The sequence below is a fragment of the Cheilinus undulatus genome, linkage group 19, assembly GCF_018320785.1.
Source record: "Cheilinus undulatus linkage group 19, ASM1832078v1, whole genome shotgun sequence".
In the NCBI taxonomy this organism is placed as follows: Eukaryota; Metazoa; Chordata; class Actinopteri; order Labriformes; family Labridae; genus Cheilinus; species Cheilinus undulatus.
In genome coordinates, this window is record NC_054883.1 from 4,560,960 (window position 1) to 4,578,759 (window position 17,800).

At 42.1% G+C, this 17,800-nt stretch overlaps 1 protein-coding gene across 17 annotated transcripts in view; it reads left to right on the forward strand.

Annotated features, from left to right (window-relative positions):
* Nucleotides 1-17,800, forward strand: part of eya1 (EYA transcriptional coactivator and phosphatase 1) — an 88,250-nt gene that overhangs the window by 61,374 nt on the left and 9,076 nt on the right. For 12 of the 17 annotated variants that reach the window (XM_041814772.1, XM_041814780.1, XM_041814779.1 and 9 more), the window contains 3 exons: nt 1,385-1,527; nt 2,251-2,334; nt 7,567-7,656. In XM_041814772.1, coding sequence (XP_041670706.1) covers nt 1,385-1,527; nt 2,251-2,334; nt 7,567-7,656 — 317 coding nt within the window. The remainder of the gene's footprint in view (nt 1-1,384; nt 1,528-2,250; nt 2,335-7,566; nt 7,657-17,800) is intronic. The other 5 variants (XM_041814778.1, XM_041814781.1, XM_041814788.1 and 2 more) reach the window with 1 other exon arrangement.

Genomic DNA, 17,800 nt, shown 5'->3' on the forward strand with positions numbered 1-17,800 from the left:
GGCTCAGTGTGTGCATTAACATTAGAATGGTTCCCAACATGGGTTCCGGGCATCCCTAGGGGGGCACCAAAGATCTCAGGGAGGGCGTGGTACCCTGTCTGCTCTGACGTCAAAATTAGATGTATGTATGTTTTTTTGTTTGTTTGTTTTTGTTTGTTTAATCCTTATTAGAAACATCATGTAATTTACAAGAACAACTAAGTTTGGATAATCTTAAATTTTGATAATAGAAATTAAAAAATGTCGAGATTTTAAAATCCTGCATTTACAACAGTGTTAAGCCAAAACTTTTCAACAAGCCATACTGAAAATAGTGGTTAGATTTTCAACTTTTTGACTGTATGACCTTAAAAAATTCTAAAAAAGTTTTTTGTTCACATACAGATTTTAAACTCAAAAGTGTCCTTTTTTCTCCTAGATTATCAACTTTTTAAACCTGACAATTCGAGTTTTTTCATGAAAATGAACAAATCCTCTTTATTATTCTATTTTTCAAGAGTGGCGCTTGTTAAAATGGATAGTTTATACATAGATCTTTTGTCAAAAACAAATGTATGTTGGCCTGTTACGTTGGGAATTTGTCAATGAAAACAAAATTGATGAGTACTTTTTCCAAGTTGGTCCTGGGGAAGCTTGGTTTTATTTAGATACATGTAGAGGGGGCCCTAAGGAATAAAGGGAACCACTGGATTAATGCATTGTGAAAGGCATGGCACTTGAGCACAAAGTTAAGTGCTTTTTAAGCTTTTCACAGCTTTTTCAGTCTTTGTGAGCCCTGTCCAACTGTTTTTGATGGCATCAAATTCAGATCCATTTTCTGAGATCAGTGAAATGTCACAGCTTAAACATGTGATTATGCTGTCTTTGTACTATTTTTTATTACATATAGAGCATCAGTGTTATGCAAATTATCACTAACCATTTTTATTTGCATTTTACACACCGTCCCAGGTCTGGGGTTGTACATTTGACCATAAATCAATGAAACAGTAATGCGTCATCTGACAGTTCAGAACTGAATGTATCTTTACAAATCAGTTAAGATTTTATGACTATTTGGAACTGTCCTCAAACACAGCCAATGAAATGTCATTTTATTCACTGTCATCAGACTGAGATAAAGATTTTTGCTTTATAGCTGGCAGGCGCTCTGTAGCCTCTTGTTTATTAAGTCAAAATGGCCAACATGAGCTTTTAGTTTGTTTGACAGCTGATTTATGGTGTGTTTGTTACCTGTAAATATCACTAAAATATCCCAGAAAGCTTGTTGTCCTGCATCAACACAAACGGTCACTCCAACTTCTTTTCTAAGAGCAAAGAGCAGATCATCTTTGATTCTTTTTATCTTCATACCTCCCTTCCTTCCTTCTCTCCTTCCTCTCAGCAGAGTACAGTACCATCCACAGTCCATCAACTCCCATTAAAGATTCAGATTCGGATCGATTGCGCCGGGCCTCGGATGGAAAGTCACGTGGCCGGGGGAGAAGGAACAACAACCCATCACCGCCGCCTGACTCCGACCTTGAGGTAGGGTGAGCCCGCTACCTTGGCGACAGACAGCCTCGCCCTGTCTGAGGCCCGTGGACACTAATCCACTTACTATATGGCTGCCACATTGACTTTAACACTTGATGGGCATTAATTCTTAAATATTTGATTCCTTAACTATAAATGCATTATTAATGCTTTGCGGAATATATGACTTCACTAAACTTATATAAAGATCTCACGTATACCTCGTGAATTAACAATAAGCGTGAGATTAAGTGAGTCATCACTCAAGTGAATAATAAATATATTCTAGTCATCAAATCCTGGACACTAGCTGTGGATAACAATGGTAGCATGGCACCAAGAGGCCATAAAACTCTTTGGTAGTGACCATATGTCAGGATAATCTCTGGATAATTCAGAGGGCTCTTCATTAATATGATATGAATTTGAACAAGGTTAATAGCACCCATTAAAGCGCTGACATCACACCATGTTAACATATCTAGTTAATTAGTTTGTCACTATTGATTACTCTAATGTAAAGGGCAGGAGATGGAAAGCGTGCGGTGGATTGATGGAAGGAGTGTTGCGGTGACCAGCCCAAGCAAATGGATCCCAGTCCCTGTGGCACACAAATACACGCTCCTGGCCTATTGACCAGGAGGATCACCTTGCAGCCCTACAGAGTGCACAATTGATTTTGCCTCTTTTTCTCTCTGTTTTTCTTTGTTTCTCTGCCCCCCCTTCATCCACCAGCGAGTTTTCATCTGGGACCTGGATGAAACAATCATCGTTTTCCATTCCTTGCTCACGGGGTCTTATGCCAACAGATTTGGACGGGTAAGTGACATCAGACTGTGGCAGTAGCGGTGTACGTTATCAGCAAAACACATAAATATTAAAAGGAATAAAAAGGGGGAGGGGGGATATCGAGCAGAGGATAGATATCACTCTGAGAGCAGAACTCAATGTACAGATAATTGTTTCTTTTTTTTAATAGCTCCAATGAGGCTTGGTGAGTATTTGACTGCTCTGTGCAGCTGTTGGAGCTATGCAGGCCTCGGCTGTAGAGGGGCTCACAACAGTTGCACTCTGGATGTCTATTGACACATCTTAAGTGTTCCTTTCTCCTCCAGAAATGCCACATTGTTAGTTTAATTAAGTGCTTCTCAATCCATCCTATTCAGGCTGGGATATCCCCTGGGACCCTGGCAAGAGTCTGAACCCATCACGAACTAAAACACAAAGATTCCTGTAAACCTGCTTTAATTAGCAACCAAATTAAAATCTATTACATATGTATGTATAAATACATACACAAACATATATTATTACCATGCTAGCAGGTCGTTTTCCATCTCATGTCACTGTGTGTGCTTATAGGAAGATGAGTTTACTTTTCCAGGCTTTGCTATTTGTTGTTCCATGTAAATTGCTTTGCTAAATTTAAACTTTCAAAGCAAACAATTTGGGAAAAATCTTATTCTCATGGTTTTGTGGAGGTCATAGGTTTCTATATAGCCTTCAAAGTGCTGCTTCCGCTCTTATTTTCCCATTTAGATCGAGTACACATGACTAAAAACAAACAATCACAAATACACCACTTTTAAAGACATGCATCGTGTGTAAGAGCAGCATTCCTAATCACTGGTTGTTTTGGCTATAGAGGTGTCTGGGTTTGAAGTCAAAAATGACATATTGCTCCTCATATGTCAGAGAGCTCAGCGTCTGCGGCCCGCGCTCTTTGCCTTTGTTCTGCTATGAGGGGGTGTTTGATGGGGGCAGTGTTTTGTTTTTGGGGTGAAAGAGGGCTGCCCCGCGACCCTCCACTGTTTATTTACTTTATTCTCAGCCCTGCATGCTGGGTAAAGAGAGAGCCGAGGCTTAGGGAGCTGTGGCCCAGTGATGAGGGACTCTGCAACCACACATGCACATACAGGGTCTCCAGTGTGCTCCTCTGAAACAGGAAACACTCCTGACTCCATAAGGGCCCATTCCATCAGAGCTCATATAGGACGTGACAGCCGCTAGAGTCCCTCTCACTCTCTCCTTTCTCCTTTGTTCCCTCTTTTTCTTCTACTCTGCAGAAAAGAACTTTTTTTTCCAGCAAAGTTCTTTTCTGCACATGCTGACAATATCACACAAAAGGGAGGGATGCTTACAGCAGCCACAAAGCAGAGCTGTAAACTACCTTAGAAAAGAAAGTTAAACCAACATCCCACATGACCACAAATGCACCACAGCCACCCTTTCTCTCTGCACCGTCTTTCATGATCTCATCCATATCTGTGACATCAACAGAAAAACACAACAGATTTCCCTCATAGAGGCTACTGTAAATAGCTGGGAATCTAAATGTGTTGCAACCACACTTTCTGTCTTTAATTACACTTTGTTTTAATGAATGATGATACTAAGAACTGATTATTTTTAAATTTAAAATTCTGTTATCTTTAGCTCAAACCTGCCACTTGAAAAAGCAAGGCAGCATGGTCTTAAATGCAAAATGCATGCACAGTCTGCAGGAGTTTGCCTGCAATGTTTGATGATAAAAATTTAAAGATTGCCCCAAATTAGGTTCCTATGACTTGTATTTTTGTCGCTGTGGTGCTAAGCTAGGTGTCAGTATCATCTGATTTTGACTAAACTTGTGAAATGTTACCACACCACACACAAACACACTGCTACTCTTATCGACTCTTTTAATTGGCATCAAGGCAGCTCACCCCCGTAAAGCTGATGGCTGGGGCCAGCTGTGCAGCCATTGGGCTGGCCAGAGCTCGAGCTTAAAGTGGGTGGGGATAGGGGGAGGTTGTTATTGGTAAGCAGGGGGGGACTTGGCGCCCCTGTGGATGGTACTGACATCTTGGGACAGGTGGTGCTGCAGCAATGACAGCAGCAGCACTTTGGCCTTCTGGCCTGCTTGTATTCTTAACTCCCTCACTGACTGATTGTTTAGATTTAATTGGAAAGGATTCACTTGCACCGGAGAAGAGTGCCCTTTCCCACCAAACCAGACCATAATACTAAATCACTAAGCAGCGCCAGAGGTTAGAGAGAGAGAGAGGGCTGGTGTGGGAGGCTAATTATTTTTGATGAATTCTGACTGAAAGATTGATTCAAACTGGGAGGTTAAGAGGAAGGAGAAAGCCTCTAGAAGTGGGGATTGAGCTCTACTTGTGTGGTTTGTCCTCAGTCATTTTAGAGAAAACATTAGCATTGTGGGGTGTGACAGCTAATCAGCAGAGCGCTCAGGTGTGTTCTTAGGTGGTTTAACTCAGTAATCCCTGCTTCTGGTGCTGCATGGAGCGTCTTTAATGCAGTCTCTACCAGCTGGATGTTTTACAGATTAAAGCTCTGGTGAGGAGTTTTAGTTGCTAATGAAACAGGCTCAGAGTAATACTGACATCTCTATATGACCAAATCAGAGAGATGGATGGGCATTAGCGTTGTAGTACTCGAGAACGGTCATGGTCTTGAGACTGGTCTTCCATGAGAGCATTTTTACTCAGCCTTGTCTCAGTCTCGGACTGGCTGGACTTGGGATTTTCCAGACCAGCCCTAATCTGCTATTCTTCGACTTCATTGATGTGATCATAAGGAGATGCATTTGCTTAAACAAAAAATAGCTTCACCTGCAAAAACTCAAGACATCAGTCCATCTTATTTCTAGTCAGAAATACCTCTGAACACTTACTTTCAACTTCATTCACCTGACAAATCTAGATAAACATCTCATTTTCAGATATTTGAAATAATTCCAGACTTGTCAGTGGCTTTTAAATATATACAAGGATTTATTTTTTTACGAGATATTAGTTTTGAGATTTTTGCATGCTGTGTTTTGAAAGAGTTGCAGACACCTTGTTTTTATCTGTCAAATATGTTTAAAAGAAAACCAAAATTAAAGAGAGAATGCTCTTTAACTGTTCAACCTTGTCATGGTCTTGGTGTTGACTCGATCTTCGGCCCCCAAAAGTCTTGGTCTTGTCTTGGTCTCTGTGCACTCTGGTCTCGGGCAAGTCTTGGTCTTGGACAGTGTGGTCTTGAGTACAACACTAATGTGTATGTCTATGTAGTTACTTTATGTGCCCTGCTGTATTGATGCCAATTGCAAAGACAGCCTTTTTAAAATTTCACATGTTGATAATGTATTATCAGGGTTTTTGTAGATCCCTAAAAAGTCTTAAATTTGACTTTTTTAAACGTAAGGCCATAAAAAGTTATAACCAGCAGGTTTTCTTACATTTTAGAAGGCACTCTGACTTAGACATGTCCTTATCAAGTCTTTTTTTGTTTTCTGCCTTCATTTATTCCATTTTATCATTCTTTTATGAGTATATTCTTGTTGCTTATGTCATAATAAATATCAATATACTATACATTCCTAGAGAAGAGGCATCAGATGTGCCATAAACCATTAAATTTGGGTGTCCATAACCAAAATGTTTTTGTCCTACATCAGGGATGTCCAAACTATGGCCTGGGGGCCAAATGTGGCCCGCGATCCACTTTTGATTGGCCCGCAGCAAATTTTAAAAAAAAATATTGAAATGTGGCCCACATTAGTACATGAAGCATTGTTGACTGTATTGTACTTCTTTGTTTCAGCACGAGGCAATGCTGCCATGCTAAGTCTGTAAACAAACATTTTGACAAGAATATTTTTGATGTGTTTTTTAAATTTGTGACTAAACTAAGATGACACTGCAGATGGTAAAAACTAAGTGGCAACCAAATCTCAATTTTAATTGATCATTGCAGAAAATGGCAGCACCAATAGCATTCCAGGTGCATTGTCAGTGGTAGCTAGGGCCAACCAGGGCCTCCTGAAATCTGACTGGCCTCCCCAAAGTCCTTGAATTAATTGGCTCTTTGCCTTGTCAACCACTAACTAGCCAACTGAGGACTCCCAATCACTAAGAATGTCTTAATTATTGTCTTATTAGAGTGGTTTTACTAACTTTAATACCCTCAAGGTTTGGTATACGAAACTGGCCCCACCATTCCTATGTATTCCAGTATGTGGTCCTCAGCGGAAAAAGTGTGGACACCCCATTACTACATCAACTGATGTTGCAGTAACAGTGTCTTTTTTTTTTTTTTTTTTTTTTTTTGACAGTTTGCAACACAAAAAATTGTATGAGTTTTTCTCAGCTCAGGTCTTCAAAAGGTCTTGAAAAGTTTAAATTTGGTTGTAAGAGTGTGAAGGCACCCTGATTTTCTATATATGAAATAAAAGAATAAAGATTATGTTTGCTTTGTTCACAGGGGTGCCAAAATTATATCCTTACAGGAGATTTAAAGTTAAAAAAATGTAACTCAGCAACAACAAGAGTAATTTAATTAATGTTAAATTTGTTAAATTATGTTGAAGTAAATAAGTAATAATAAATAAGAACACAATCCTCATAGGTCTGATAATGGGTTTTTAAAAAATGCTCTTTCATTTTCTTTCTAGAAGTAAAATGGCACACATTGTCATTGGCTCATTAACTATTTACAGTGCAGTTCACTCCTCACTGGGTGTTATCTTACTGACAGTGCAACCTAATCACCATTACAGCACGTGTCACATTACTGACAGACAGCAAGATTTAAGAAAAATTTCAGCAATGCCATTTAAGCAAATTCTAAGCAACTATAAAACATTCGAATTAAACACTTCAGCACTTTTCCTTCAGGGGAAATTGTGTTTTTACCCTCCTTAGAGCAATCACATGATGCAGCTGCACAAGTATGCAGAGAATGGACTATTTACGATGAGACTGTGACCCCGACTCTTCCAAACCGACCACCCCTCCTGAGAAGAGACATGCTTTTACTGCATTCGTTCAAGTCTGTGGCATTTCTGATGACTATTCTGGTCTCTTTTCGGAGGGTCATAAACAGCGGACCGAAACTTTCAAGTCTGCCTAACGTCCTCTTTTATGAGAACGGCCTGCTCAGGAATTTAAAGGGATTCGGCGTTAATTGAGTGACTAAGAGGGAACAACATTATTTATTGTTTCACATTAACTCTTCAGAGCAAAAGTATGGCAGTATTTAGTTGTTTTTCTGTGTGCTTTTCAGGATCCACCAACATCTGTATCATTAGGACTGAGGATGGAGGAGATGATCTTCAACTTGGCAGACACACACTTATTCTTCAACGACTTAGAGGTCAGTTTCTCTTTTCTTTATGCTTCCTTTTCCTTGCCCTGTGTTCACCTTGTGACGATTTCAGTAGTCTGGAGTTTATGAAATCCAACAGGAGTTGAAGAAGAGTCCATTAGCAACAACCGTTTCATAGCGTGACGCCTGTTTCTCAGTTATCAGTCCCATAGTGGTGAAGTATTACCTCTAAGCACCAGGGGATACCATGAATTTTACATGTGCTGTCAGTCTCCATCATTCCTGGGTCACCAGCTCTGCCCCCACCCCTCATAGAAGCCAGCTCAATTTGTCAGGCTCTGGTGTTTCTGTGCCGCTCTGTCTGTCTGGGTGTGTTTCTGTCTGTGTGTCATGCTGTGTGCTTGGTGTCGCTGTCCACCCACACCACAGAGCCCTGTGTCACAGCATGAAATCCCACCACCGTATCCCCCTCCCACGCCTCTTTGCCTGATTCGTGTACGGCTGGTGTAAAATCTGCCCCTGGGGCACAGGAATAGAGGGATCAAGGATGGAGAAATGTGTGTATGGGGTGTCTGAGTGTCTACATCCCTCTGGGGAGATCACAGACGGTGTAAAAAAGAATGTGCCACTTTTTTCATATATATTAGGGTTTTTTTTAACCATAGCTAATGTATTCAGCTCTCTTATTTATCTTTCCTCAATTTTTCTAGATAAATGATGTGATTTTTGTCCCTTCCTCCTCCACACTGCCAGTTCCTCTCCAGTGAATGTGATCCCACTCACAGAGCGCCTTCCCTCACTGTCCTGCATTCTGCTGACCTCACAGTAGAGGAAATGTTTTGTTTGATACTAAAGTGTGAAGAGATCTGCGGCCCGTCTGCCAAGTCTCATTACTCACCACCATGTTGGGCTGAGTTACATGAAACAAACCAAAGAAGGAGGGGACAGGCAGAGACAGAGAAAAATGCTCATTCTCTCCCAGACGGACGAGTGACTGAGATTCCAAAAGCAGTGATCAAAGTTAATTGGCTGCAATTGGCTGCTTAAATATTTCCTTATGCCCTTTGCTGTGTAGAATCCGTTGGAGCTGCACTTTATTTTACAGATCTGCCCCAATCATTTGAAAAGATGGCAGCTTGTGACAATGCTTAAATGTGGTTTAGCTCCACATCTGTCCCGTGTTTTGATTTCTTTTCATGTGTGATGGAAGCGTTCACAGATGAATTGGCAGATCGGCCTGCTTATAGAATTATTTAAAAATGAAACACGTACATTTGTTCTCCTGTATCTTGGTGACAAAATTATTAGATTTAGATTTGACACTCTAAAGCTCTCGTTTTTTTTCTCCTAGTAAAACTGTGGTCTGTTGAAGCTTTTTCAGAATGTGTAATGTAAAGCTTTCTCTGCAGCGATTGTCATTAACAATCATACCAGAGGAGGAGTGACATTCTCTCCAAGGCGTATTGATCTCTCCTCTTAAAATGAGCTCGGCCGCTCCGAGTGTTAAGTGCCAGTTCTCAGCAATGCCTAACCAGTTGTGTTTCCTCTCTGCTGATTTACAGTCCTCCATCTCTGATAGAGCTAAATAGAGTCCGACTGTAAATACCGCAGCCAGCAGCAGTTATGTATTTAAGCATGTGCAGAAATGCATATGGTCCATCTAATTTAGTCTAAGCCATAAAGGGAGACCCCAGAGGCTGTGCAGAAACACAGGTGCAGAGTTAGTGGCCTCAGTGGTGTATAAGTACTCCATCTAGGTCTTAACACTGTTGTTGTGCCAGCCTCTGTACAAGAGCATTGAATACAGACTCACAACTGCATTATTTTTGCAGCCATGATTTATTTTACTTGCTCAAAATTCTATTTTTATCACTTTTATACAATGCAAAATGCTTATTTACATTATCACAATTCAGCTTAATGTCATCTCCAGTCTGCAGTAGCCAGAGCAGACTGTCTTCTTGTGTGTGAGAGAGAGAGAGTTAAAGAGAGAGTGTGAGGGTGGAGGCTGGGCCGTGTTGATAGAGCTGCTGAGTGACGATTCAGAAGAAAGTCATAAAAAGAAAGAGGGCATGCCGAAGAGGTCAACAGGGATCAGTTTCACCCCTATGTCTCTCTCTCTCTCTCTCTCTCTGTCTGTCTTTCTTGCCTTTTCTCCCCAACCCTTTTCTGGATCATCGCCTCCTTTTTCATCCACTGTTAGGCTGAAGATGCATCCTAGAAACAGTGCTCTTTCACTGTCAACAACCGCAAATTTCTCTGTGTATCAATACAGTGAAACCTTTTTTTTGGTCCATGAAAACGTTTTCACTGAGGAATTTTATTGAAGGCAAAATGATCCCTATTGATACACTTTTTCTCTGTAATAACTTTGATTTCAGTAGTTTATTTTAGTGGCTACTGAGATAAAAACCAAATCAATTTATATCTTAAATTCAAATGCTTTCCTTTTATCAAATAGAAAGTACAATATGATTCATATGATTAAGTCTTAAAAAGAAAACTCCTCTCTTTTTTCACAAAGGTCAGGTAGTTTATCCTCTGTAAATGGTCATGTCATGTTTTATTTATCCTCCTGGGGATTTCCAGGTCAAGTAGAAAAAATATCCTGGCAATAGATTAACAGTCTGGCATAATGGAGACAGTTCATCAGAGGATAAAAGTACTGGAATTTTTGCCAGCAAAAAATGTTTGTTTTTTTAGAATGACTTTATTTAAAAATAAATCAGTCATTTAGATTATTTTTAAAGCCCTCTTGTGTAGAAGAAAATATGTCGAAGATTAGTTGTTCTTGTGTCTTATTTTTGAAATATAGTGCACTAGCTTCCCTGGATGCTAGCTCTGTGTCATGAGGTGGAACGTGGAGTTAATTGATGGTCTGAACTGATGTGTATAATGAAGCCCACTGAGGCTGAGCTCACTGAGAAGACTGACAGCTCTGCTGTGACTCAGGGTGTGAGTTTACTGTAGGTAAAGCTAACGCTGAGCAGCATGTGGGAACCAGGGGCCTCTCTCTCACTGGCCGAACCCCCTGTGCTCCCCTCTCAGTGGGGTACGTGGGCTAACGTCTCCCCCTCTTCCCTGGGTGAGAAAACAACCCTCCCTGTCTGGAGGATAAAGGGCATGGGGGCAATCCACTCACTGGGAGAGAGAGGGGGAGAGGTCTCAAAAGGTGGGAACATTTTAAATTAGTCCAATGATGCCTCCACGCTGTGCACACACTCTCTACTGCAGCATAAGTTTAAACACATGCAATGCAAACAGTTTAAAACACACACTCCAACTCTTATTCTCTCACACACTAACTAACCCTGTGACACTGTGAGCTGAGGGCCTTTTATGGCTCCCAGCCTGCAGTCGCAGGGTTGAAACCTCCTCTGTCACTCTCACCCAGCGTCCGCCTGTTAATGAGAGACGCTGTGAAACGCATGGTTACCGTTTTCTCCGCAGCTGAAACGGCCCTCCAGAGCCTCTTAGTGTGGAGCGGTTGTGTTGGTTTTATTTCCCACTGTAGAGGGGTCAATCCTGTAGTCACCATTCAGCATGATTGGTGGCTTTATGGTGTTTTCCTTGATGGTGTATTTTTGTGGTTTTACTCCCAGTAAGGTGGAATGTACCTGTAATGATTCTGTTCATTTACTGAGGAAATACATTTGATAGGTTGTTATTTAACACTAACTTTTTAGCTCTTTTATACATTCCAAGAACTCCATCCCAATGTAGATCACCAACTAAAAGCTATGAATCCTTAATATGTACTCTTCAATTCTTCAAAACCCTGCTGAGAGCATACTGCAGCATTGAACTAAAAAAAAGTCCCTTTTCACACACAGTTTATTTGGTCAGATGGGCTTCTTCAGGCCCCCACACACTGATGTGGGTATTTCATCATATGCCTGGCCTCTGATGCAGCACTTCTGTCATGCTCCTCGACATAACTCCATCACGTCTCGAGGCGGGACTACTGATGTGTTTTGGAAAGACTACAGAGGGGAAAGTGGAGGTTTCAAAGCCACCCTGTCAATCTCAGCTCCACCTCACCCCCACCCCTGCTTCACACAATCCTAACATAGCGGATTCATGCACCAGTAGAGGTTGAGGGTGCACGGAAAATATAACATTACTGTCTGGTTACAAATGATGATATATGTCATGTTCTGAGTTAAATTAGGAGACACAGCACCTGTCTGTGGAGAATAGAGCAGAAACTCGTCTAAACAACAGTCCACTTGGCAGGAATAAACTGTTTCTCTGTGTTGAGGAGGGAAAATGCTGAAATGACTGAGATTTGATACAGCATTTAATGTCGCCGTCTTCGAGGTGTGGTTTGGACTTGCAGCCTCATAAATAGAAAAGCTTAAAAGCAGCTCATCCATCACACAGAACTAATCCGTATTTTTCATTGCCTACCTGTGGGGCGCTTCTTTCTCATCCAACTTTTCTAAAAGCTCCTTACAGACTTCTTAGTTAAAATTCAGTTTCTGAGCAGAGAATACTCCCTCTGCCTCTGGATCCCTCCTCCCAATCGTGTGAATTTTCTGTAAAACCAGCATGCACGTCTCCGTACCTGTGCTTTGTTTGGCGCCGCTGTTTGAATTCCGTGGCTGTTCAAGCACAGATTGTGGATTGAAACGAAGTGGGCTCGAAGAACTCGCCCTTTGTTACCCACATCCTGTGTTTGACCCTCAGGTAATCACAGTCCTCCCCTCCCTTCTGCACCCCCTCCCCAGCCCAGACAGGGGTGCCTGTGGTGGGAACAGAGAAGGAAGTTGCTGGGGGTCACGGACCGCGGGGGGGATGACAGCCACTGCCGGTGGAGTGGCGGTATTGAGAACCTGCGAACCATGGATGAGTCTTTTTCACATGGCATTAGCCTGTAGGTTCACAAGGAATGCTGTGATGACGGCTGTTATCGCTCACAGCGCAGTTCTGACCACCCACCCCCACCCTGACGGCTCACCTGAGAGAGAGGTTGAGGGGGAGTGGAGCAGCAAGAAGTGGACACTGACCTCAACCTTCATGGGAAAAATGGGCTCCAGAGTTTAAATAGCTCTGTCCTTTCTGTGTTTTGGCAACACCTACTTCTGACTCGCCTGTCTTTCTTCTCCTGGCCTCTGACTGCTGCAGTCACCACTCTGAGCTCTCTCCAGGGCTACAGGAAAACTCAGGCCGTCATCACTGATTGCTTAATGACAGACGCCAGGGGAACAAAGAGGGCTCTTATAACTTCCTCCACAGTGAGGAGTTTTCAGCCGACTGGTGGACAGATAGAGAGACAGGGAGAGGAAGAGAGAGTGAATGATGTAGAGATGGGAGCATCCTGAATCTCCCAGACTTCAGCTGATGCACATTTTTTGGTCTTATTGTCTTTCCTGCAGAGATACAGACGGTCTGGTGGCTGAAAGGACGTAGATAAAAGAAAAAAAATATACCTCTGATGAATTTAACAGAGAGGCGTCATGTTTGCGTAAGGAATAATTGCGATGGCTTCTGGTGGAGGGTCTTCACTCCTGAGTACAGTAGGAACATCTGGTGCGAGTTAGCAGTGATTGTAGGTTTTAGAGAGACCACTGTTTGCTTGGTGAGGGGAGAACGGGGGGATTGGATGGAAAAGAGATGTTCAAAAGATTTTAAGAATTCTCAGGCTGCCCCTCAACGTGCCGGCGTTTTGAAGGCCTGTCATTCTACTGTTAGTTTTATACAAACTCAATAAAAGCAGGATGTTGTTTCCTCTTTTAGGCTTTCTGTTGAGTTAGGGACGGCAGATTCAACCACTCTTTAATCAGATACACTGTAAGAAGGTTACTTTTAATATGAGATGATTGTTTTTCCTTCGTGTTTTTAATAGACCATGAAAACATGACAGCTCCAAGAAAACTGAAGCCCAAATAGCTGGAGTTTCCCTGAATGACTGTCAGCAGGTCTTTAGCTAAACCTCCTCCATGTTTTCAGATGGGACAGTAGTCACTTTAGTTTAAAAAGAGTCGAGTGCAATCAGTGCAATCTACATTATTTTGCAGCTTTAAAAGGAAGGATAAGAGTTTTTAATTGTTGTCAAGGCAAATTGCACATGAAATTTTACCATCGTTATTGCACAGGATATTTCTAAGTATGATTAACAGTATTGAACCTGTAAGTTTGACAACATTTATTCATGCTGGTTAACATATTGCACCATAGGATATTGGGGGTAACAGAGTTTTGCTTATTCAAAGATGAATGCACCATTTATGTTATATTTAAATGCCCAAAAGCACAGAGTAAGCAAAGCAGAGAAAGAACCACTCTCCATAAATATGAATTTCAGCTTGATACTGAAACAAGACCTGTTCCGTCACGGATCGTACCACCCAAAAGGATCTTTGGCATTTTATGGTTAGTTAACTGGTGTTTTTGGTTAGCTGAAGTGGTGGGATGTCAATACTATGGCCAGGGGTTTTACTACGAATTATGGACCCCACGAAAAAGCCTCACATTAGGTCCAATGACCACAGTCCAACACAGCTACATTTTTAAACGTATGATTTAAAAAAAAATATATAGAAAATTCTGACTACTCAATGTAGGGAAATGCTGCCAATGTGTTTATACACTTTAGACAGTGTGTAGGAGTTTGTGCACAATTTCTGATAAATAATAACCATTGATTCCCCAATATTGGGTGTGAAGGAACAAGTTTCTATCCATCCATTTTCTTCCTCTTATCTGGGGCGGGGTTGCGGTGGCAGCAGGCTAACCAAGTCCACCCAGACATCCCTCTCCCCAGCAACATGTTCCAGCTCTTTCTGGGGAATTCCAAGGCATACCCGGGCTAGATGAGATATATAACCTGTCCAGCAATTCTACCCTGGGGTCTCCATCCAGTTGGTAGAGGACCTCCAGGCGGCGTCCTGATCAGATGCCTGAATCACCTCAACAGGCTCCTTTCAAGCAGCGGCTCCTGTTCCAGATCCTTCCAAATGTCCGATCTCTAAAGCTGAGCCCAGCCACCCTCCTGAGGAATCTCATTTTGATCGCTTGAACCTGCGATCTTAGTCTTTCAGTCATTGCCCAAAGCTCATGACCATAGGTGAAGATTGGAATGGAGATCAACTGCTAAATTATGAGTTTTGCCTTCTTGCTCAGCTCCCTCTTCACCATGACAGTACAGGGCTCTATATGGTTTGAATTGTTTCAAGGTTCAGAATTCTGGTGTTTGGACAATCATTTGTTATTTCTTTATAGAAAAAATTTCAGTAAATAATACTGTCAGCCATTTGCCCTTAGAATTGTCTGAACTTTTCTCCTCCATATGGCCATGGCTCTATAAGTGAATCTCTACTGAAGTTACCTTCTGAATATAAGGGTATATTTGCTTCATTTTTGGACAAGGCAAGGAGATAGAGATGTATTGTCCATTTTTATGGTATACGGGAAATCATCTCTCAATGATATCTTTCCATATACTCAGTGTGCATGTTTCAGATATATTCTGTTTATCTTTATTTGTGCAATTCCATCATTCATCTATCCTACAATAATAGAAGCCAGTTCAGTCAGTAAAATTCCTGCGCCGCACTGATTTTCTTTCTTTCCTATCCACCTCCAATATACGACTGTACTTAACTGACTTTAACCTGCAGCATCCATGGCTCTGTGGTGTTTACGAGGCCTTCAGAAGTGGTGCCTAATGAGAATGTGTAAGGGTTACTGTATGACATTACCCACAGCCACCTCCTCCTTTAGCTCCCCTAGTCCTCCCAGGAAGCAGTTGCAGAGGTTTATACCAGCCCCAGCTGGGAAATGTGATTGTCAAAGGCATTCTTTAAGCAGCCTTCCTCAGTTTTTCTATAATCAGCACACACACTTCTGTGTGTGTGGAGGTCTCTTGGCTGGTTCAGTTGTTAGTTAAGCATCATAATACCTGACACAACTGATGTGCTGGTGTTCAAACTGTGAAACCCAAACCGCCGTGTTTTTCTTGGCTGTTTAATATTCAAACACTGGTGAACTTTGAGGGTTTGGAAACGTCATGAAAATTCTTTCATTATCAGGCAGCAGTTTTAATGACTGCAGTCTAATTACTGACACAAATTTATGAGTTTAGGTCGCGTTTGAGTCTTGGCTCCCACACCTAAAGTAGTCCCATAATTAACACTTTGAGGGATATGGCTCTCAGATCTCGGTTTTGTTCCATATTAGCTGTCAGACTTTGAAAGAAAACACATGACGGGGAGAATTAAGACAAGAAACTATTGTTATCAGGGAGGCAGCATATAATTAGGCAGCGATGTAGATAACAAGTAGAACTGAATGGTTGCATTAAAGTGAAGCATTGCCTGATTGTCTGTGATTCATCAGGTGGTAATCACTGTATAATAGAAGCATTCCAGTCACTTGCACCAGAATGGGAGGTCTTTAAAAGACGGCTTTATGAGGTGCTTAACCCAGGGTGCTGTTTTTGTTGTCCTAAACAAACAGACATGCCTCCACTGTTTAAGGAATTAAGCAAACCAACACTTCTGGCTTGTACTCTGGGGTAATGTGCGAGACATGAGTTTTCCACAAGTTTGTTGGCGGCAAATCTTCAAGCTGGGACAAATTGCTGCTTTCTTCAACTATTAAAGATCTACTGGTGAGCGTGTGGAAACAGATTAAGCCAACAGAGCTAAAAGCCTGTCTCCAACTGGCAGTCCATCTCACTCCATGTGAGGTCACTTTGGACTCTCTCCCCCAGCCTTTACCCGCTTCACTCCTCCGTCTCCACCTCACCCCCCCCCCCCCCTTATCAGGGGTGCTGGAGCCCCGGAGAGGAGGGGAGAGGGGTCACTGGGTCAAAGTCTTTTCCTCTTTGGATCTCGGGGCTCGCTGGGAGAGGCTCGGCTAGAGAATGGCTGCATTAGAGTAGGGGTTGGGGGGTCAAGATTTTAATTCTGTTAAAGAACAGCTGGTTTGAGTTTCTCCACACGTCGCTCTCGCCCTCCCCTCTACCCCACAAATCCAGGGAGATGAAAAATTTGTTCAGAGGGGAACCAGTAAAATATAAAAGGTTTACAGTCCAAAGCCCTTACCCTTACCCTGCTCCAGCATTAGAGAGGAATGCAATAACGTCAGCATTTGGCATCGGTTAGATTGACTTGAAACAAGGAAGTCCTTTCTGTGTTTTGGTGTCTTAACAACCGGATAAAACTTAATTAAAAAGCCTAAAAAATCGGCTGGGATTTTTCATTCTTGAGGCTAGAGGAATTCTCTCCTGCAAGTTTCAATTTCCACAAGAAATTATTATTTCTCTCTTAACTTTAAACACCTTTTCTGCAGCAGCAACCTGTTAACTCCTAAGAGAAATTCTTACAGATATTAACAGCCTCTCTGTTTTCTTTCTAGATTAGCAGTGAAAAACATCAGACTTTGATGTCCTTTCACTGATAAATTTAAGCAAAAATAAGCTCAGCTAGTCTCCCTTCACTCTGCCCCATGTGCTTAGTGTTGATCCGAATGCCAGTGCAGGACTCCTGCACATTTCAAGCTGGCTGCGAGGGCAGAGGGAAGAGGGGGAAGGGGTGGGGGGCTCTAGCTAGTGCTCTCCTATAAATGGAAAACTAATAACAGATTTTCAGTCTGCTTTCTCCTGAGCTCTCTCCCTCTCTCTCTCTCCTGGCTGCCTGGCCTCAGGGCTGTGTTGGTGTGTGGCGCAGCAGCAATCAGAGGTCATAATTTCATTGGCGGTTAGCATCAGGTTCAATTTTTCTAGTAGGTTACATTTACCAGAAAGTCTGGATTGTGTTACTGTGTACCGGTAGAATCTCTATGCAGAGCTGCAGAATCCCTTTACCTTTCCAAGAGGAGCCCGGCACCCCCACGAGGGGGGAGACATATGTTTAGAGATGCACACGCTCACATGCACAGACCATTAGAGCCAAGGCTCTTTATACATCCAGCTAGCCCACATACATCCCTCTACTGTATGTATATATATCAGTGCTCGCAGAAATAACCACTCCAGTGCAAACCTGGGCAGTGTTTAGAGTTGAGATTGAAACTTAATTGGTTATGTCTGTGGGTGTGCATATCTATGGACCCCTCTAGTGGTCACACTCCTTTTCCACTGATGATGAGGTTGGTTGGACAGAGCTGGTGAGGGAGAGAAAATAGGGGGTGATTCTGAAGTATATGAAGAGAAAGTCAAGGAGAAGGAGGATTAAGAGCGTGCTGT